The 22849-nt window shown below is 42.8% G+C and overlaps 1 protein-coding gene across 3 annotated transcripts in view; it reads left to right on the top strand.

The window, feature by feature from the left end:
* Positions 1-22209, top strand: part of CTTN (cortactin) — a 28209-nt gene extending 6000 nt beyond the window's left edge. For 2 of the 3 annotated variants that reach the window (XM_075425940.1, XM_075425941.1), the window contains exons 5-17: positions 3074-3184; positions 3882-3936; positions 4457-4567; positions 5426-5536; positions 6149-6259; positions 7482-7592; positions 9303-9358; positions 10458-10527; positions 11064-11212; positions 18480-18569; positions 18663-18855; positions 19778-19849; positions 20428-22209. In XM_075425940.1, the coding sequence (XP_075282055.1) occupies positions 3074-3184; positions 3882-3936; positions 4457-4567; positions 5426-5536; positions 6149-6259; positions 7482-7592; positions 9303-9358; positions 10458-10527; positions 11064-11212; positions 18480-18569; positions 18663-18855; positions 19778-19849; positions 20428-20564 (1377 nt within the window). In that variant the 3' untranslated portion in view covers positions 20565-22209. The remainder of the gene's footprint in view (positions 1-3073; positions 3185-3881; positions 3937-4456; positions 4568-5425; positions 5537-6148; positions 6260-7481; positions 7593-9302; positions 9359-10457; positions 10528-11063; positions 11213-18479; positions 18570-18662; positions 18856-19777; positions 19850-20427) is intronic. The other variant, XM_075425942.1, reaches the window with a different exon arrangement.
* Positions 22210-22849: the final 640 nt, after the last annotated feature.

Raw genomic sequence — 22849 nt, 5'->3', positions numbered from 1 at the left:
TACCCAAATCTGTCAGGCCATTATGCTCTGTTCCCTAATTGAGTCAAGATGCTCCCGCAGAAAGAACTAAAACACCTGCAGCAGCAGGAACAAGTATTTCAGGTGGCAAATTAGGAATCTGTGAATGATGAGGAGAAGTTCTGGGATGTGCCATGGCCCCATATGTTTTTGTTTCATGTTTGCTTTAGAGCAGTTCTGCTTGCTTATGTCCTGGGTGGATTCCCCTGGAGTCAAGATTCAGGTTTCTAAAAGTATATTTGTAAATTAAGGAAGTACTTCATGCATGAATAAATCCAGTATTTTTTTTATTTCGATGCTGTGCCAGCTCTTCTATCCATACAGAGGTTGCCAAAGAATGGAGAAAAGGGAGTGCTGCTGCTTTCAGATTAGAGGGCAGCTCTCGTGAACAGTGACAAGTAATCCAAGTATTTTAAAAAGTCATTGCACTTCAGTTAGATAGTAATGTTTTACATAAGGACTTGATGGCTGTTAAGTTACACTGTTAACGAAAGTAGTGATCATCCTTAAGGTAATTCCATTAGCCATCTGATAATTAGACAGGCATCTCATCATCTGGTTAGTTTCTTCCATGTACTCTGTTAAAGTAAGAGCCAAACTGTTTTCTGAATAAGAATGATGTTATTTTCTTACTTTATTTACTTCCTGGGTTTCTAGTAATTTGACAGCCTTAAATTTTAGCTGAATTCCTGTATTCCAGAGTAAATTGCTGTATAATTCTCAGTGGGCTTTGAAATAGGCTAACCTAACCTTTGAACCTGGGAAAGGAATTGCTGAGCAGATTCAACCATGAGGCCTGTTCTGCAGCTGCGTAGCTCCCTAGTGTCAGCAGTTTATCCCTCACCTGTGTCCCTGGGGAAAAATGAAAGAAACAAAAGTGAGTACTGTTTCCTGTAGGCCAGAATTAATAATCAGGAGAAACATAACGGTCACGCCCATCTGAGTGGTACTGATGGCAGGAGACCCGTATCATAATTTATTTTTTTAATAATGCTTTCTTCCTTATAACTATAGTTCTGAAATACTGCTGTTGAGATCTCTCCTTGGCAGGTGTCTGTGGCTCTGTGGAGGTGTGCTAGTGTTAAGACTGGACTCACCTGAAGAAAATGAGCGTTACTGCAGTGTTGTCGATGGTACAGGTTTTTGCTGCATTTAGGACAAAACCTTGATGCTGACTCAAAATGAAACAGTTAGATCATTCTATATGCCAGACCTAGATAACTGATTTAAAATGTAGCGGACTGTTGTGCTGAGGAATTATGAGGGCAGTTTACTCTGAAATACAGATTTCCAGGAGAAGTCTTATTTCTAAGTCTTTTTAGAAAAGCAGTGTGTTGTAATGCTTGGTATTTGATGAAATGCAGAAAGTTCTGATGCCACATAAAGAATACAACATACTTAAACCTTACCTGCCTCCGTTGGTATAACAAAATAGGGATCATGTAAAACCACATAAAACCTAGGATTTACAGAGCTTCACATCTTGCATAAATGTAATGGGTAACGGGAAGAACAAAAGGAGGTGGGAGCTTTTTCTGTCACATTTACCAGTTACTCTTCTACAGAACACATGCAAAATTAACATGAGTATGATTGTTTCAGTCAGGAAAAGAAAGGAGCTTTTATATTGCTTGTAAGTTTAGGTGGTGTCCTGTTACTGACATCCTTTTTCTGTTACTTGGCAATTACTTCAGCCATTATGTGCGGTCATATTTTGCTTTCCTAAATGCTTGAAATGTTCCCCCACAGCACCTGTGTTTAAAAAAAAAAGGGCAGATACTGTAAAAGCCAAGTTACTTATGGTTTCTAGACACCTTGTGTCCTCAAATTAATTCACCGTGGTCCAGCTGTCTGATACTGGTACCAGATAAGCAGTCTCTCGTTCCTCAAAGGTCAGAGCTTAGGGCAGCAGCGTGGAGGATGCTCTGCTGCAGGCACAGATGCCGACTGCCCCGTGCATGGTTCTGGGACTAGCAATGCTGCAGGTCGTGGTGCTGCCCAGGGTGGGTGGTGGTGTTGGGTCAGGAGAGGTGCTTGCACAGGGTGCAGCCTCTCGATCTGGACACGGCTGCGTGCAGCGGGTTATCGGGTCTGCTCTTTCTGCGTCTGACAGGAACTGTATGCGCTTAAGCAAGAGATGCAAATGTTAAAGTGGCAGATTGCAAGTTGTTCTGGCCAGCGCTCAGTTTTGGCACTGGACAAGAAAAAAACTTTACTGTGTTACGCAGCACCCCTCAAGGTGCTAGGCTCTAGCATGGAGCCCAGGATTCTAGCACTAGATCAGTGTAACACTAGCAAACGCTACCTGGCTGTACTTTCAGGTATGTAATTACATATGCTAGTGTCTTACCTGAAGCCAGTGACAGTGTGATGTAACTGTGCCTCGGCTTGCTGCGTTCAGCTTGAGCTCCAGGGACGGGCTCAAGTTGGAGACTGTGGGGCTGGGGGTGCCTTTGGCGTGGGGAGCTCTGTCTTGATGTGGATGCACTGCTTCATGTTGCAGTGCCATTTTGCAAGTGAGGAGAAATTACAGAGAGAAGATGCCTAATTTTGATTTATGCAGAAGACGAGGGTGTCTCCCTAGAAGAATGTCAATGAAAAACCTAGCTGTAGTTGTATTTTGTTGTAATCTGATATCGGGTAAAACAGATCTGTAGCTATGTGCCTAAATACAAGGCTGTGTATTCTATCTGGAACTGGTCTTTATTTTATATCCTGCATGAACACCATCAAGATCCCACCTGCATCTTTCTTGTTTTCATTCCTGTAGTTTTGAAGTAAAAACACCAAGTGCAAAACAGTCTTTATAAAATAGTCATTGCTGTCAGGCCCTTTTGTGGCACTTCCCTTGCTTAGGCTTTATTGGTAGCATGGTGACCGCCTTGTAAAGGCTTCCCAAGCGAGCAGCGACTTCCATGGAAGTTAGTTTCAACAGAAGAGTGGCAGTGATGCGTGTTTGCAATAAAGCTTATCCTCAGGTTACTTGGTTGCAGTGTTTTATGTACAGAACTGTACAGAACTGCTGCCTGTTTCTGAACTTTCCCATTTCTTTTAGTCAGCTGTTGGACATGAATATCAATCCAAGCTTTCTAAGCATTGCTCCCAAGTGGATTCGGTGAAAGGGTTTGGTGGCAAGTTTGGAGTACAAACTGACAGAGTTGACCAGGTAAGGAATTTCATCTCGTACTGCAGCTAGTCAGTGGAGTGGAGTTTATCATTCTGTACATACAGCTGAAAAATTCCAGTATTTTAAAATGCTGGTGTGGTCTGCTCTTCCTGCTGAATTTGAAGTTTAGCAGTAAACTAACACTGACTGTTACGGAGATGAATTTCTGTTCAAAGCAAAATGGAAAAAAACCCTTATGGGAAATAGAGATGACTTGAAAACTGAAAAGAGATGTTAAAATACGCCTTTTAGCCAGGCTGTGTGCTTTGATGGGGGTAAAATCGGCGTGACTGCTACAGAGTGAGGGATTTGGGGGATAGTTTGTCCTGTATCACAACATGAGCTACCGGGCTGGGTAATTGGTGTCCTGTTCCAAGACTGTATAACCACCCCTGCATGGAAATGCTGAATTCCTGTTGTACTGGGTTGCTGAACCTGGCAAGACTGGAGTATATTGCTAGTACAATTTGCTTTGGCAATGAATGACAAAAACCCTTGCCATGAATACATCTACTAAATTATCATGTAAATGAATATGGCCTATAAGTTAAGTAGGTATTTGTGCTCCCGATCAAGAAGGTCAGAGCAGTATGGAAAGACACAGGAACTTTCCTTGCTGTTTGTCCACTGAAGTGCATGCAGTTTTTCTACTAATATCTAACTCTTCTTCACAAATGCAATTGTATTTCTCTTCCAGTCGGCTGTTGGGTTTGAATATCAGGGGAAAACTGAGAAGCATGCCTCCCAAAAAGGTAAAGTGGGGAGGTGGTCGCCTCTGCAGACACGTTTTTTGTAAATAATAGAGTAGATCTCTGTTCTTCTACTGTGTTTCTAAAAGACCTCATTTAGTGGGGCCTCTACATGATGTTCTCAATGAATCAAATGTTGAGGGGTTTCGGTGGAAGAGAATATGAAAAAATGAATTTCAGAGCGATTTCATTAGTTGATGAGGCTTTAAGACAAGGAAATAACATGTCATTGTGAGTCAATTTTCTTTTAGAAGTGAGGTTCAAGCACGTTTTAGAAAGACTGGGAGTTGCTCTTTGCTGTATTGCACGCTGTTGGAAATAGGGAGTAGATTTCAGGTGAAACATCAGAAACAATAGGACTGTTGCCCATCTTATTTTTTGTGTTTAAACTTAATTTTGTGTGCTAAAGAGTAATATTTCAGTTCTGAAATAACTTGGGTAATTTCGCCCCCTCAATTGCTAGGATATGTTTCCATTAAAAGCTTCTTTATTTCGTTTTTATTGTGCTTCACTCTCAATGCAGACTACTCAAGTGGTTTTGGTGGAAAATACGGAGTACAGGCTGACAGAGTGGACAAGAGTGCGGTGGGGTTTGATTACCAGGGTAAAACCGAGAAACACGAGTCACAGAAGGGTGAGTAGACACACGTGTTGGTGGGTTCGTCCTCTGATGTAGTAGGCTTTCATCATAGGCAGTGTTGTAAAATACTGATTTTTTTACATCTGTTGCACCCCTAACCTGCTGAAAGTTAACACTGAATAAAATTTATGTTGCTGAAAACTTTGACTTCTGGTAAAAGAAACCTAAAACATAGGTTCTGAGTGGTTTTAAGTGATGATCCCACTGTCATTACTTTGGAATCAGGGCACGTAGGTTTGTCTGGAGGTTTTTTGCAATGCCTTTCTAAAAGCTGTAGATTGAAGTACTGAGGCTGTAAGCAGTTTAGCCACAACAGAGAAGCGTTTCTAAAAGAATCAGCTGTTTGTAGATTAAAACATTTATCAGAGTTAGTTGTGTTTAGAGTTAATATTGGGTTGCTAATCAGGTTTCCAGGCATATCTGATCAAAAATCGACCATTTTATTGAAAAAAATTGACATTTTTGCCATCTGTTTTCTGTTTATCTGAAAGAAATGTTTGCACTGTAGAAATGCTAGAGAGAAGAAGGAGGTGTTTGTTTAGAAGCATCCAGGCTGCTGCTGACATGGTTTTTGAAGTTCACTTTGCTATAAGTGTCTTCAGAATTTTATCGAGGAGTCAAGTAGCAGAATTGCTGGTATCGCCCAGCGGTTGAACAATGTACGATGCTATTCTGTTTTCCATCCTGAGAGAATGTATTCTGAAGAATTTATCACTTCAGTGTCTGAAATCAAGATTAAATGGGGATGTCAGTACGTAATGTAATATTAGCAGGTCTGATTATCGCAATTTTTCAAGGTAATATTTTGTTAATGGAACACTTACAAACAAAATTCTTCACTCTTATCTCTAGATTATTCCAAGGGCTTTGGTGGTAAATATGGCGTTGACAAGGACAAAGTGGACAAAAGTGCTGTTGGCTTTGAATATCAAGGCAAAACGGAAAAACATGAATCACAGAAAGGTTTTTATTATCTTATTTAAAAATACTAGTTCAAATCGATCAGCCTTTTAAACCTGGGAAAAAATATTTTGTTTGGGGGTTTTTTTTGTGGTAAATGTGTATTTCCCCCTTTGTGTATGCAGATTTTTGTTTCCCTTAAATGGAAAGGAAGGCATTGTAAGCTGTCCCTGAGTTTCACAATCTGATTTCCAAGGGACCTCATGTCCATATGGATGTTACTGAAAGAAATGTGTCATTGCACAGCTGTGTGGTATTCAGAGGCAGTATCAAGTCCTTCATTATTTATATATCTACGTTGCACATGTGTATATGTGTGTTGTATGGCTTTAGGTGGAAAGTGCATCAGATTCTTCAAACCTTTGAATATTGTTGAGTCTGTATGCTGTAACCTTCACTGGATTTGTGGTGCTTCCTTGCATTGTGATCCTAGAATTACTGAATGGGTATCCTTCCCATCTGTTGAGGTAATGTAGCAGGGGGAAGAAAGGAGTGAAAGATAGTATGATTAATGACAGGGCAGCTTATCCCGGGACATGTTACTTTTTTTTTTTTATTAAATACTGTTTACAGTAATAAACTGCAATAATGTTTTCTGAAACTTCATGCATACAGATTACGTGAAGGGGTTTGGAGGCAAGTTTGGTGTGCAGACAGACAGACAAGACAAATGTGCGCTTGGCTGGGATCACCAGGAGAAAGTGCAGCTGCACGAATCCCAGAAAGGTACATCCGTTCGCAGTTCTCTGCCATTCTTTCTGACTTCCCTCATTTTGACCGTTCTCTTCCCTGGGTGAACCCTCCTCCCCTGGTGTCTTTGGCCCCAGCCTTGCAGTAGCTGACCTGAGTCTCCTCTTCCCTGTGTTTGATCGGTTGCTGTGTATTGGTTGTACTGGTGTCTGCCAAGCAGGTTTAACATGTCTGACTCCCTGAAAGTTCAGACTGAGTGATCAGTTCTCACGGGAAAAGATTTATGAATCTGCAGGTAGCCTGGATTATTTTTTTTCCTTTTTCAGTTGAGTTGTGCAAGCCACAAACCAGAAATTTCTTTGTACTTTCCACAAATAATCTCCCTTTTCTGGTTTCTGTTATGTATACCCTTATTTTCATGCAGGGGTAATCTAATACCTAATGCTGTCTTTTCTCATTGCCTGTGAGGTACCTATTCCTGTGAAATACTGGTATACCCAGATGAACAGTTACAAAATAACAATTGCTCCCCAGCCCTCTGCCTGTCACCATTCTTAACTTACATTAATTTTTTTTTTTAATTAAAGAAATTGAAAGTGATCCTCGGAATATTGTTCACTTGGATGCTCCAGCAGATTTGTTGAGACAATTACCCTCTTTTTTTTGTGCCCTCATTTTATACCATATATTAAAATGGTTGTTCTAAGGCAGCAGTAGGGAATGGTCATAGCTCTTAACTGAGAACTTTTTTTTCCTCAGTCTGTGGGGCAGCAGAAATATTCCTTCTTCCTTTAAACAATGCTCTGAAGGAATATCTGGAGGATAGTCTCTGTGGTCCCTATCTTAACACCTCTTTAGAAGTCAGATATTTGGTGTACAAATGTTAACCACACTGATGAAGGAAGCTGATTTTATTCTCTTGTATCCTTTTGTATGTTGTTTTGGTGAACATACTATGTTTGTGTTCATAACCTTGGTCAAATGCAAATGCATTATGCAGTACATATGAAAAATATTGAGAAGTGCTTTTTTCTGTGACTTCAGAATGGTATTCTTATGTCTGGTAAATCATGTTGACCTGTTCCTAATCCCAAGTGGAAACTTCGTTTGAATTTACTGTTACGAAAGTGTATTGAGATTTTTTTTTCACCATCCAAAATTACTGGTAATTGAAAATATTGCAAAAATTATTTTGAATGTCTCTGACTAAACTTCTTTATTTTCTTCCATTTTAATTTATTACGTGTGGCTTTTTCAGACTATAAGAGTGGTTTCGGAGGGAAATTTGGTGTACAGACAGAAAGGCAGGACCCATCTGCTGTGGGGTTTGATTACAAGGAGAAACTAGCCAAGCATGAATCTCAACAAGGCACCGTTTTCACTTGTTACTTTCTTAACAGTGCAGCCACTTCTCACACAGTCTTAAATAGTTGTCTGAGTAGAGCGATGCTAGTAATGTGCAGGCACTTTCTTGCGCTTCTATTCCTACATGATCTAGCAATGTTCTTCCATTTTATTCTTAAAATGTTACATAAAGCAAGCCTGTATTCAGGAAACGGATATCCAATGTTTAGTTAACAGCTCTACAACATTAAGCATTTAGTTAATAGCTATACATACAGTGTGATGTTAACGACAACGTGCTTACTAGTTATAGAGTCTAAATGTGAAGTTTTGCCTGGATAAATTGGTGGAAAAATATTCAGATAAGGACCTGCATGTAACCGTTAACAAGCAATGGGTTATGGCAAAATCATTTTAAAATGATTGTAGTCTTTAAAACAAGAAGTAGGGAATGTTTGTGGTTCTTGGGTGAGCAAATACTGTTATAATGCTCTCTTTATTCATTGTGAAATAGTTGGGGTACAAACCATGAATTCCTGGTTTTCCGTTATCTAAAAGTGAGAAGTCTGGATCAGGAAAATGTAAGTGTAGTATATTTATTCTGGCTGAAAATACATACAAAGCTGAAGAAAATGAGGTTGTTCATTCTGATAGTCAATATTTTTCTGTGCTACAGTGACACAAATTCAAATTTTTAGAGTGTCAGATATGCCTTAGCAGAGCCCAAGTACAAACACTGAAATAGCTGGCTAGGGGGGACCCGAGTGGTTTTTGGGGCTAGGAGGAGGAGGAGTAATTGTATTCCAGGGACGTATAGGAAAGCCTGTCCATCTACAGAGTGTAAGGGCACATTCCTACAGCTCGCTGCCACCAGAGAGTTTTTCCAGCCACACACTCTTGCTGCTTCTGTTGCACTGGCTCTGGTGCTTGTCAGCCGTTTCTCTGACAAAACTCAGTAGAAAGAGCAGAAAACTACTCTTGTAATAGGCTTTGTTTGTTGTTTTTCTTGTTAATGCCACTAGTGAGTTAAACTGATTTTGAAGCTTAACAAGTGCTAGAGTCAGCATCAGGTGAGAGGAGGAGTGTGCAGTTCAGGGGTGGTATGGAATAACGTGGCCACTCCATCTCTGTGGTGGTGAGTTGTAGCAGGCTGGTGCTGTCTTCTGGAACTGCCCCTTTCCATGTGTAGAGCAGGAGTTACTACCAATGACTTTAACGTTCTTCACTTGAGTATCACAACCAAATCCACTGGAATAAGAAATTTGTTACGTTTTCCTGCCATTCATAGAATTTACCAAGTTAAAGTGAAAAAAAACCACCTCTGTGGTCACCGAAGACTGGATATCTCTCCTTTGGGCAAAGCAAAATGGCTTAGGTTATATGGTTACTGCAGAGGGCTAAGAATTGGTGCTGTGAAAGGCTGTGTTACAGAAGTGATGCATTAGAAGGGCTCATCCCTTACTCCTTGCTTGATACCTTCTCAGTCCTCAGCTTAATGTTTACTCAAAGAATGCATGTGGCCCACAATCTGTCATCTGCTGGTGTACCTGAAGGCTCTTGCAGTTATGTATCCTTCCTGCATCAAAAAAACCAAATTGCATTTTCTTTGGCGGCTGTCACTGTATCTCTGCATGCAGCTGAAATGGCTATTTGCATTTGAAATGGCTGTTTGCATTTGGCAGAAAGATGGGAGGGACAACAAACTGCCCACTCTAACCTTTTATCCTGCTTTTAGATTATTCGAAAGGATTTGGTGGGAAGTATGGTGTACAGAAAGATCGGATGGATAAGGTAAGTTGCTTAAAAGAGCCATGACTTAAATGGTCTGTAGGGATACAAAATTGTCCGGTTAGATGTGTAGCGTTCGGCTCTTTATTTCTGGGTACTTCTCCAATCTAACACTGGAGTTCTGTGCTCTTCTAAATCTTTAATAAGCAAGTTTATGCACACAGAGCTGGTGCCAGTTTATACACACGTGTATGTGTGTACATTTGTATAGTGTGTGTATATATATAAGTAGGGAAAACAGAGCGTGGAAAACAACAGCAAAATTTGCACAAAAGTATTGAAAAATCCATTAATTCCACAATTTCACTCATGTCTCCTAACAACTAGCTGATGCCTGATATCCTGAGGATATCCTTTTAGCGGACTACTTAAAATAGGTGTCCGATATCTACCAACTTCGACCCCTTTGTTTATCAGGGACCTTCTCTTTAGGAGAACTTGTTCTAGTATTCTGTGACAGGGAAAGGTAGAGCAGCCAGTACACCCTTTCTACCTCTCCATTTTAAAATTTAAAAAGCTAGAAGATGAAACAGTCCGCACTGAGATGTATCAACTGAATAAATTTGATCTCAGTTTTGTGTAGGATATTTGAAAGTAGAGGAGTTTGGAAGTCTGTAGGATTTTTTTTTACTTGTGGCTTCAGGACTCAAGACTGTTCATTTAAAGAAAACCCAAACTCGTATTTTGAATACTGTTCTCAAAATACTCCCTCTGTTTTAACAATATCTGCTTCTTTAAGCGAACTGGATGCTTTTACCTTGGCAGAAGTCCTGCACAATGTGGATTAGAACAGCAACAGCCACACCATAAAAGTTTAGGACTTTGCCTCTGTTTTAATTCTGATGAGTTACCTGTTCATAAACTACATTTTTTTAATTAAAAGGGTTCTGATATGTTTAAACATTAATTCTTATGTAGTTTGGCTTACAGAAAGGATCATTCCATTTGTCAAGTTTTGATTCTTCCTGGTTTTGTTTTGGTGTTCTGAAAAAAATGCCATAGGGCCAATATCACAATGAAATGTCACAGATTGAAGCTGTCTGAATGTCTTCATCCATCTGTATTTTTTACTTGTGCTTTTTTTTTTTCTCCTTACTGATAGAATGCAGCAACTTTTGAAGATATTGAGAAACCAGCATCAACTTATCAGAAGACCAAGCCAATAGAAGCTGGTAAGGCATTGGCCCACATCGTTTCTTTGGAGGTGGTAAGGTTCAAAAGCCCAGGATGTTACTGTTGATGTAGTAGTGATGAGTAAGAGTCATCTAGAGGGAACTGCTGTATTTGCAGATCTCTAGTAACCTCAGCTACTCTCTCCCTCCTCTCTTTAGAGGTTATTTTGGTTTGTTGGGTTTTGTTTTGTTTTTTTCCTTGAGGGTCATCAGAGTTGAGGAAGGGAGAAAGAAGTGTCAGAGTGGAGAATAGACTGAGTAGGGGAGGGAGTGCTGGAGACTGTACCGTGAAAGAGAGGAGGGAGAAGTGTTGCAGAGGTTTTTATATAAGAGAAATGTGCGCAAGAGGTTTGGACTTGGGAGATGGAGAAGGAGGGATAGAAGGACTCTGCTGAATAGGCTGTGAGCTCAGACTGCAGAACAGCAGAAACATGTCCAATCCTAGCCGAAATTTGTACTGAAAATTCATTCCAGGCTACCCTTATACAGAACCTTGAACAACAACGTTTGACTTCAATTTTTTTTAAATGTTACAGTTGCTAACAAAACAAGCAGCATCCGAGCTAACTTTGAAAACCTAGCCAAGGAAAAAGAGCAGGAAGACCGAAGGAAGGCAGAAGCTGAGAGAGCACAAAGAATGGCCAGGGAGAAACAAGAACAGGAGGAGGCCCGAAGGAAGCTGGAGGTCAGTAAGCTTCAAATCCTGTCTGAGCAGCGTTGTAGTCTGTTTCAATGCAATGCTGAGAGGAAAGAGAAACTTTTAAGAAAAGATACTTTCTTTCTAGCTGGACTTTAAAGCTCTCTGTGTGTATGTGTGTGTCTGCCTGTGTTTGTACCGTTGCTTTACCTGTTTGCAATTCCAGCCATCTATCAACATGCACCACATGGGCATCAGTCATCAGATAGGGTGATAGGGTAACATTTAATAAGATATCATTTTTTTATTTAGCCTGTCCCAAAATATGTGTGCTAGTCTTGAGCACTAATCTCTGCAGTCTGACCTTTTCCTACTGTACTTCTGCCTTTTGGTAATACCAGATCCCCTTGGACATGGAGGAGCTTGTAAGGGGAGAGACGTGGTCGCTGAAAGGCTCTATATGAGTGCTTGTCCAGGAAGTTTCATACTGTGGTGATAGGTGGTGATGCTGGTATTTTGGAATTGGTATTATGGAAGATGGAGGTGGTCTCACCCATTGGCATAGCACACGCCCATGAGATGAGAGGAAATAATCTTCCAAATATTAACTGAGTCTTGGTTTGGGAATTAAGATTAGTTTAGCATTGGCGTGGTTAAAAGCTTCGTGATTTCTGTGTTATTGATAAGCAAAAATAACTCCAGGAAATGCTGAGTCAGAAACTACATCATATCTGCTTCGTAGAATTTACATGTTTGGTGAAACTGCTGCTGAAATAGAAGGACAAATGCATTAACAGTAACTTGTCCTTCATGTCTTGTTCATTTGCTGCCTTCCGCAGTGCCGGCGATGCCTTACCATCAGTAATCCTGAGGGCCTGTGCTCTGTAGCTGTGTAACCTTTGGTGCAAGCTGCTACAGCAGGGTTTGTCCAGAGCCTCGGTGGCAGTGTCCCTTGTGGGTCCCATGCTGTTAGTCTGATTTCATGGCCTCAGGCTTGTAAACTCTGTTGTTACGGCAGGGAGTGGAAAGCAGTTGATGCTGGTGTAAGGTAGTCCCTCTTTTCCCCTTCTCCTTCACTTCTTGTTTTACAGATATTAGTTTATACTAGAGAAGACTAAATATAGGATACAAAAAGACAGTACTCTTTTAAATTCTGAATAAGTGCTACTTAGCCATACATGTGCACTGAGACTTAACAGCCAACCAGTATGCAACACTGGTGCCAAAACAGCATGCTCCAACTCATGCCAGTAGGGTCCCAAGCAGGAAAATTGAGCAGGTCCTGGTGAAAAGTGTGTAGTTCTCAAGGAGATGCACAGGAGAAACGGTCGTCCTCATCATCTTCATTATTTCCACTTGCTATGCTGAAGAGACCTTCCCAGAGGGGACTGCTTGTCTGGGACCCTTGTCACGGCTCTTCCTGGCTGGCAGTCATGGGGTTTTCCTATCTCCTCCTTTTTTCTCTCTTTCTTTCTCCTCTTCTGTTTTTATTTTCCTCCAAAAGTATCTTTCATAGTTAAAGCTAATGTATGCCAGCAGCTGTAGACCCTGCTAATAAATCTTCTTGCATATGGACTTGTCTCAGCATCCTCTGTGAGACATGTGGAATCCAGGACAGAGTGTCAGATGGCTTCTCAGATCTGTTCGGTCCTTTGCCTACCACCAAACGGGGCAGACCCAATGACTGGTTTCTTAGGTGTGGTAGATACTTCCCCTTAGCAGGGTGCTGCTACAGGATGTCAAGGGGGTGGTGTTCGTCCTGTTCCATCAGTATGGTCTAATTCATCACAGATTTAGACTTGGTGTGAATAATTTGTTTTACGAATACAAAAAACTAAATGCATGGTAGGCTTACGATGACATAGCTCCGATGCTCCTAAACCGAGAAAAATACACTGCAGTCTCTCCATCTAAAGTGATTACTGCCTTTTTTTAGTTTCCTCTTTTCTTTCAGCTTATCACCTCTTTTGCCTTATGGCTTCAAAATGTGCAGTGTGAGCATGCGTTCACTGCATACACGTATCACGAGATGAATGGTAGTTCATCTTTGCATATCAGTGATTTCTTCTAATGCAGCCTTTCATCCCTGTGTACTTTGTGGACTTTTAATACCTTCCCCCAGCCACTATCTGGGTTTCTTTACCGTTCTGGAGAAGAACATGTTACACCTTTAATACAGCATCTGCCACTCTCTTAGAGCTGGCAGAGGAAGAGATAAAGAGCTGAAGTTGAGAGTTCATTCTCTTCTGTGTGATGAGGTCAGCAAGCCTGCTCCAGGGTGCCACTCTGTTGTCAGCTTGGACTGCTCTGTGTCGTTCTCAACTTTGGCACCATTCTCAACTTTGGCACCGGCCTCCAGCACTGAGCCAGGCAGAGAAAAATTGCCTTGAGGAGGGTCACTTGGCTCCGCTCTCCTCAGAGCAGTAAAACTGAAAGGCACCCAGTCCGTGCAGTTGCTCTGGGAGGTCTTCAGATAAGAGAAGCTGAATGCCTCAGCACATGCTCACTCAGAGGCACAGCAAAATGCTATCGGCATGTGTCACCACCTTCTTCTGGTGTAGCTGTTCAACTGGTAGCCTCATAGCCCCTCGAGCTATTGCCGGGCTGTCCTCTGCTCCTGAGCTACTGTCTGCTGCTCCCAGCATGTCTCGGTGTGATTAAGCTTATGCATCCCCAGTATCTAGGTCTAGCACCTGGTTCTTTCCCTAACAAAGTGATTTTTCACTCCTCATCCTCACCTGTCCTTGTCCTTGCCACCAACACTGCAACTCTAGTCAAAGAGCTGTGGCCCCTGCGCTCTGGGATCTGTTTCATGCGGTCACGAAGACTGGAAGCAAACGCTCTTTCTGGACACAACCCGGGGACACCCTTGAGGTGTACATTGCTCTTGAAAGTGCAGCTTCACTCCTCCTTCAAGAGATCTCCCTTTGCTTGGCACTTGTTTTCCTCTGTCAGCACATTGGATCTGGGTCACGTTAGGACTTGTGACTTACAGCAAGCAGCGTTGTTATCTTTGCAGGTTTTAATTTCGTAAATACTTTTACAGTTCTCCAGATAAGGAAGAACCATGATATAGGCTGATGAGCATCACGAGTGTTGCGTTGTTACTAAGGCCATTCTGCACCCATGAGATCACTTTGGACAGCCCTTGCTTCCAGTTACCGCTCACAATTGCTAAGAAGTATCAGTCCCAAAGGAAAACAGGCTTCTCAGCAGCCATCCTGCTCTTTCATGTCTTTCTCTGAGGTGTGTATTTTCGTCTGGCAGTAACTCCATTCCGTCATCACTGCTTCTGCTTCATTCTCAGACAAAGTGTCTGGTGGTTTAAGGATTTCTGAGTTAGCCTGTTTGAAGCTTCTTAGGTCATCCTGATGATGCTGGTGGTACTTGCTAGACAACACTACTCAGCTGAGGACTGTGACTTCCTTACTTTGATTTGGTTGTTTCTATGGGATTCTACAAAAGACTGGTCCCTGTAAACAGTGCAGTCCATCCTTGAACACCTGGGTCTTAAAGTGAATGTCCTGAAGTAAAAAACTTGACTCGTTATCACAGAGCGATTACCAGCTCTCAGATGGTAGGAGTTCTTGTGTTGCAGGATCCCAGGATAATTTATCCTTCACTCAGTGCCTCACCTCTTGGGCAACTACCTCATGAAAGTGTCTCTCTCCTAAGGCGTGTGGCGACTCCGATACCTCGTACTGACATGCTGATCTTTTTGGTACTTCATGTATGCTGTTTGCTCTGCACCTTTGCTACGAGCAGGTCGACATTCCTCAGTATGCACAGAAGTACTTCATGTGGTGGCAGCTGTGTCTCCGGGAGCATACCCTTTATGTTCCCGTGTCTTACAAGTGGGGGTATCAGTGTATTGTAAAATACCGTGTGATTTCATTGCACAGCAGCTGCATTTTCACAAGGAGCAGCAGCAAAGTGCCGGTGCTCTGGAGATGTCGTCCATTTGGAGGACAGAGCTTTCCCGCTTGGCTTATGAGTGGTGACAGTATAGGATGGTTTAGGAGAGATCCTCCATTCCCTCGAAGCAGCAGTTGCCCTAAGTGATAGGTGTGGGGAGGACAGGCATCTCTGAAGTTCACATGTGTGTGTCCTTCAGCTCTGACAGATGAGCTGTCTTGCAGTCCTTGGCGAGAAGTGGGACTTCTGCTCTGGTGGCCATGTGAATCTTTTGAAAGGTTGCACAGCTGACACAGAAAATACTGATGCTTCTTTTTTGAGAGGAGATTGGTGTCCGGGCTTGGTCTTGGGTACAACCCATTGTTGGTTGGCATTGTTGGCATTGGCCAAGTGGTGCTTCCATTTCTCCAGGTACCTCTGCTGCCAAGCGCTGTCGTTAGGGTAAGGCAGGACAACGTCCTGGTGGCTCTCGTTGTGCTGTGCATCTTGGTACTGGCCTTCTTGGCCTTCCAGTGACTTCCTCAGTTCTCCCAGTCTGACCTGTGTAATGGTTTGTCTGCCTCGCTCATCTCAAGCTTGAAACAATCCACTTCATCCTATGGTTGCTGAATGGCTCTGCGTTACACTATTCCTATTCCAACCCAGTTGGAGCTATCTGCAAGGCGGTTGTAGTGAGGTGGGTGTTCGTCTCTTCTCCCAAGTAATTAGCGATAGGATGAGAGGAAATGGCCTCAAGTTGCGTCAGGGGAGGTTTAGATTGGACATTAGGAAAAAATTCTTTACTGAGAGAGCGGTCAGACATTGGAACAGGCTGTCCAGGGAAGTGGTGGAGTCACCATCCCTGGAGGAGTTCAAAAAATGTGTGGATGTGGCACTTCAGGACAAGGTTTAGCAGGCCTGGTGGTGTTGGGGTGACAGCTGGACTTGATGACCTTAGAGGTCTTTTCCAACCTTAATGATTCTATGATCTTTTTTTAACCATTAAGGAGGAGATGACTGGTCATGCATATCTTGCCAGAGTAGTCAGGCTTTCTGCTTAGTGTTCCCTTCCGTGGCCTGGGCTGGTAGCCTGGGCTGAGTGAGGGAAGAAGTTCAGCTTCTCCGTTAGCTCTCTTGCCATTTGTTTTGGGTGATCTTATGCTCAGAAGTAAGATCCGTGGGTGGAGGGTGGTGAATTTGGGCTTTTGTTACCCATTTCAGCTTTTCATTGAGGTTTCCTCCTGCTGAGGAAACAGTCCTCCAGAAGGGTTTGAATGTAGTAACACAGGTTCTCATGAGTCATTGAACTGTTAGATCTTTTTTTTTTCCCCTTTCTTTCTCAAAAATGGTTTGCTTTCTTTACTGTTATTTTTGCTGTAAGTGTGGGTTAAATTCAAGCCGTTACGCTTGATTTTTTTCTTGTGCTTCATCAAAGATTGTGTTGCCTGGACACATTTGAAGGTTTTTTTTTTTTCCCCAAAGCTGGTATTTAAATTTCACTGTAACCAGATGATTAATGTTCTTCCAGACTGAACGTGTCCATGGTTAACGGTGTGACTCTGCAGACACTGAGGGAGGGAGGATGGGGTTAAGGTGACACTGGAGCGGCACTGGCTGCGCTGCCCCATCGCTCACAAGCTGAGTGTGAAAGGGGAGGGACGTGAGCCACACCATCCACAGACACTGTTAAGGCTGGGGACAGACGTGGACTTCAGTGAACTTTATTTCTTTAAGTGAACTTCCTTGCAGAGACAGAAAGTTCTCTCACTTTAAGTAAGTATGTGGGCATACGTACTCCCACAGTGGGGATGTGCATATGGACTGCGTTCCTTCAGCACCCTGTTTACTGGTAGTCTTGTTTCTGTTTTGCTTTTCACATATGTCACGTCGTCAAACGGTGCTCAGGGAGCTCTTCTTTAGCTGCTGGCTTGAATCGATGGGTGCCTGGTGATGCAGCGAGCCTCTGCTAGCTCAGAGAACAAAGCAGGGTGCTCTTTCGCGCGGAGCCTTTCAGTGTGGAGGAAACCCAGCCTGAGGGGGACCGTGCAACTTAAATGTTTCACGGCCATTGCGCTGCGGCTGTCCTGCGCTGGAGGCGGGATTGCAGAGACCCCTTTCCTAGGACAAAGTATTCAGACTGTTGCTGTGTTTGACATTGTTAATGGATTGATACTACTTCATTTGTCCCCAGACTTAGATTTGACTTCTGATAAACACGTTGCTGGTGCTTTTTTATCTGCAGCACAGGAGTTAAAAGTGGGGGAGGACTGTTTGCATCAGGACAGACTTTTTCCAGAAAGCACAGCACTGAGCTTTGAATTGCCTTCAAAGCTGGCTCTGTTCTCAAGACGTGCTTTGCTTGGTTAGATGTATTTTTTTTCTGAGCTGTGACAAAGAAAAGGAAGAATTTTTTTGTGACAGAGTCTTATCACTTCATCTCTGGACTGCAGTTTCTCCTGAGAATCCTTTGGGGAGTTATGGCTTGATGGACTTAAACAGCCACGGTGCAGAGTCTCCTGTAACACGGATTCTCTTCGTTTTGCAATAAAGAAGAAAGTTTAGCCCTAGGTCCACAGTTTTATTTTTCCCTGTAGTAGAGAAAGGCAAAATGAAATAGCTATCTTATGGTCTTTTTTTTTTTTTTGAAGTCATGCAAGCAACATAGCATTCTTGTGCTACGATGTCCTGGCTGCCTAATGAATGGCTTTCTAATGATCATTGTGGATTTGCCCGCCGATTTACAGGTGGGATGGCACAGCACAAAGTGCCTCAGTGCCAGAACACTTGATTCAGATCCACGTTCCTTGTGTCGCAGAATACAGTAGCAGTACTGCTCTTATTTCTACCCCATGCAACCTGAACGTTTGAATTCCCCTCATTGTCACTATATAGGACTTAATTTTGTCTGAGCTGTTCAGCCTTTTGCTTTGGCAGGTGTTTTGCAGACCTGCAGGAGCTTGCAGGATCATTTCTCATCAAAGATGATATATCGGTTGTATAATTAGCACGTGCAGGCTTCAGGTTCTTTAAAGTTATGCTAAAATGGGATATGAGGCCCAGCCAGCTAATGAACAGAATGGATATATTGGACACAGAAGCCCTGCAGCTCCTATGGAAACGTGCCAAAGAACATTGGGTACTTTGTTTTCAGACACACGTATGCACACATACTGTGCGGGTTTTGTGTCTTCACTTTGTTCTCAGATGCTTTGCTGTGTTTCCGAGGCTTTACCGCCAGTCTAAACCTTCAGGCAGGTCTAAGGATCCAGCCGCTCTGGTCATCTTCTGCTCCTTGCTCACATCAGTTTATTTCAGAATGTGCCGTCTGTCTGGTCTGTCTTATTGGAAGGTTTTTTTCTTGTTCAGTGTCATGACATCAGTGATTAAACCGCACTGAAGTTTTTCTTTCTCTTCAATTCAGGAACAAGCCAAAGCCAAAAAACAAACTCCACCGCCATCTCCTACCACGCAGCCGGCTGAGCAGAAGGCCCCCTCCAGCCCGGTCTACGAGGTTTGTTAGAATCGCTTTCAGTACCCGGGTTTTGAGCCTAAGCGCAGGAGCCTTTTGACGAACCCCTGAGGAACCTCACCTGTATTTCTGCAGGATGCAGTTTCCTACGAGGCAGAGTCTACCTCCTACAAGAATTCCAGCGCAACGTATTCTGCTGCGCACGAACCAGAGGCCGGCTACAAAGCTGCAGAGTCGGACTACCAAGAAGCAGTGAGTCGGCGAGAGGCAGAGTATGAACCAGAGACTGTCTATGAAGTGGCAGGGGCAGGAGACCATTACCAAGCAGGTAGAGTGTGTGTTTCTGATACAAAAACCTTTCAGATAAAGATTATTTCCTTGGGCAGTAACTTAATGAATGGTTGTGCCCGTGGCGTGCTCGTCCTAGTTTTCTAAAGTCTTAGTCTGATGAGACTTTTTAGATTCTCCACCAACAAACTTTAATTAGGAAATTAAGATTGGGCGAGAGTAAGGTTGAAATTACTTAACTTTGGTGAGCTGATGTTGGAATAATTACAGTGCTCTCTAGAGTGTCAGTTGAAAAAGAAATGTAGGGGTAACCGTTTCCACCCTGTGTAAGGGAGCTCAACTGGAGAAGACAGCAGAGACACGGAGATTAAATGTGTGCTGAGCCAGTGCTGGCCTGCCAAGCGAAAAGTTCTGTCAACAGTTCTTGGGTTTCGAGATCGATGTGGTGTGTTCTGTGTCTGTGAGGGAGTGGAGCAAGGATGTCTGAATGGAATGCAATGGAAAGAATAAGGTTCTTTGGAATTCCCCTTTTTCTCATCTCTTCTGGTTACTAAATGAGGGCTGGAGAATGACCCTGCTTGCTCTGGTGTGAAAACCTGGAAATTTTAAGCAGGCCCCCTTCCTCCCCCCCCCAGAATACACCCTTAACGAGGTATTAAATAGTCTCTTACGCACTGGGCTCGGTTGTCCTGTCACATTTTACAGAAGTGTTGGAAGGCTTATCATTTTTATTTTATACTGTCTGAAATGCCTACTTGTGAACGCTTCCTTCCAGGCTTTAATTGTGTGTGATTTGGAAAAAAATCCATTTCTGAAGGTACGTCCGCACTGCGAAAAACTTGCATAGTTTGTTCCCTGCTTCCCGTGTGGGTTAGCAGCAGAGTTAGAGGAGCACCACAGGAAAGAGCTCGGCGTGATAGGTAGTGTGCTCGTGCTTTTAACTGCTGCTTTTCTCTCTCTAGAAGAAAATGCTTATGATGAATATGAAAATGAACTTGGAATCACAGCCATAGCCCTTTATGATTATCAAGCCGGTAAGCCAAGCTCTGGTTTTTAACCCTGCCTTTGAAAACTCTGTTCTGCGCAGAGGAGTCTGGATTTTTCCTTTGCCTTTCAGCTTGTAGTGTCTTCTAGTAATAGGTGAAATGAAGATATGAAGAATTAGGAATGTAGTGATTTAGCAATAGCATTGAGACCCTTCTGAAAACTACTGCCCACTGTTTCTGGAGCTCTGGTGGGAGTTCTCAAAAATCTGTGTTAACCAAGTGTTAACACTCTCCTTAGACCCTTGGCATACGTAGGTGTTTAGCATCTTGCCTGGGTAATTCTGGGGGGAGAGCAGGAACGTAAAGTGGTTCTCGGTGTGTTAGGTAGCAGTTGTTGCTCCAAGTTAGAAATTCGCCCAAAATGCAGTAGGTAAGCGCCGGCTGCCTCTCGCTCCGGAGGACAAGCAAGTGTCCGTCTGTACTGATGTGTCTGTACCCGGTGCCCCGTTCCGAGTGCCCTGACGGGAGCGAGAGAGGGGGTGGGTGTCTCTGTTCTTTTAGCAGTGGCGGGTCGATGGGTGGTGGGTTCCTGTGCGAATACTGAGCCTCTTCAACTCTCTCTCCAGCCGGTGATGACGAGATTTCCTTTGATCCGGATGACATCATCACAAACATAGAAATGATCGATGACGGCTGGTGGAGGGGTGTCTGCAAAGGCCGATACGGGCTGTTCCCCGCCAATTATGTGGAGCTGAGACAATAAGGACTATTGTCTGCTGGTTATGCCTTAATTCCCCGGTCAATAAATCTGACTTAATACACTACAAATCATGATGCTTTTCTGAGGATGGAGGGGTATATACATATTGCTTTTATATTTAATACTTTGCTGATGCTTTTTAAAATGTTTATGCCACAGAAATCGCTAATATATTGTAACTACTATGTTCTTCACGAAGGCTCTTAAATGATTTTCATGCATTTGGAAACGTTTCTTCTCTGCCAAATTAGGAATTGTCATAAAAAGCCTTTTCGAGGACAATTAGCTGTCTGTCGTAATATTGCATGTTTTACTCATAAGTGAGCAGATTTACTTAGTGTTTAAGTCTAGTTAGTCTTCCACTAAATGTTTTCAGCTAAGAAAATCATGGCTATGCAGGTTATTTGCATTTCCACTAAGCAGGGGCGGGGAGGAATGGGGAGGTGCATAATTTTTTCTTTTTCTTTCAGAAGTGCGTGAAAAAGCAAAGAGACTGCTTGAAAGTTGCAGCTAATGGCAGTTAATCAAATACTGTCCAATATTTATGGAATATTAATGTTCTGAAGGAAACAGTCTGGTTACTTTTTCCTTCTCTTTTAAAGTGAGGTTCCTTGGCTCTTGCATTGATATATTTTTTTTTTTTTTTTTTTTTTTAATTTTTCCTCCCGCTTCTCCTGCCCGCGTTATCCCAGAAGAGGGCTGCAAACACTCTAGCACTGATTGTCCCAAGTTTCTTCACCTTTTTTGTTTTGCCCTCCTCTTTCCCAGGAAAACTTGACAAAGTTAGTACACAAGTGTTGAGTCACTCGGCGTGATTCCTACTTGCTCCACAGGAAGCTGGCATCCAGATCTGTGTGACTGACTACCTGCAGGAACAGGTTCAGTGCTTTAAAGGGGAGACGGAAGGGAGGAGGGCGTCGCAGTTGTGTCCTGCGTGCAGTACATCCTGTCTGTGTTCCAGGAACGGCCTGCTGTGCAGTGATGCCATTTTATGTAACCATATTTGAGTCAAGGAATGTTAGCACAAGTAATTAGATTTAAAACCCATATAAATGATCTCTGTTTTTAAACCGTACAAGAGACCACTAGACTTTTTGTACATTCAACAGAAACTGCCACTAACTTTCTACTAAACAACAAAAATAAGCCTGTTCTTTGCCAAAACTAAAACTGAAACTCTTGTCATTCTAGAATGCTGACTTCACTGCAAATTTAGGGTCCCTACCAAAGATAGCGAGCTGCAGCTAACGGTGCACGTGTTCCGTGTGTGTGCTGTCTGTTTCCACCTTCTGAGCAAAACGGGAGTGGCAGAACTGGTGTAGTGGCTAAGAAAGAACGCTAAGAATGTTTATGAACTGTAAACTTGGACCAATGGAATATAGAAGACCTGCATAAAACGGTAAAACCTATCTGGGAAGAAGGCATCATGGTGAACCAATTCTTGGATGGTTGGGACAATCCTTAATGAATGTGAGATGTGTGTCATGATTTTTTTTTTTTTTTCCTTTCCATGGTCGCATTTCTGTGTTGTATTTGCATTACTAGGGTTGGGTTTTATATGCAGTTTATTTTATCCAATTTTGCATAGAACACCTCATAGGGATATGATTTTTGTAAATTAAATATTCAATAAACTTTTTGAACCATTTGCATGGAATACTTCTGTATTTTTAAATCGCTTTGTCAGTCTGTTCCGGATAATTCATCTTGTCTCAAGGTTGTCTGGGACCAGCTTGCATACAATGAATCTGACTTCCTACGGAGAGCTGCTGCTCGGCGCGAAGGGCACCTACGTTCCTCTAGGTTGCTGCTGCCTTCCCTGTACTTCCCTTCTGCAGAAACCCACTTGCTTTGTTTGTCTATTACACCTACTCCCATGTGGAAATAGATCAAAAATAGACTTTTGGGTGAACTTAAAGGAGAGATGCCTTTTTTCCTTTTTTTTTAAAAAAAAAAAAAAACAACAAAAAACAACTACAGCACCAGGATCTGTTTTGTCTTTTGTTTGATGTGCTGGTTACTTCTGCTAAAAACAGCAGCGAGCTGTGGTTTTAGTGTGAAGAGTTGCTCCTGGCTTTTGGGAACACTGATGGCTGCAGGACATGGTGTGCTCTTGAGAACACAGCCCTCGCTTACGGTGAAATAAACTTTTCCATCACCCTAAAGCTGTTCTGCTCCTGTTCCTGGCGGGGATGCTGAGGGCTGGTGCTTCCCAAGGCATTGCTCCTGGAGCCTTGGCCGCAGCAGGGCATCCTGCCTTCCTGGCAAAGCAAGCCCCTATCTCACAG

This window comes from Opisthocomus hoazin, chromosome 7 (genome assembly GCF_030867145.1).
Source record: "Opisthocomus hoazin isolate bOpiHoa1 chromosome 7, bOpiHoa1.hap1, whole genome shotgun sequence".
NCBI lineage: Eukaryota > Metazoa > Chordata > Aves > Opisthocomiformes > Opisthocomidae > Opisthocomus > Opisthocomus hoazin.
Note: the sequence above shows the minus strand (reverse complement) of the source record. Positions and strands in the feature narration are given on the sequence as shown.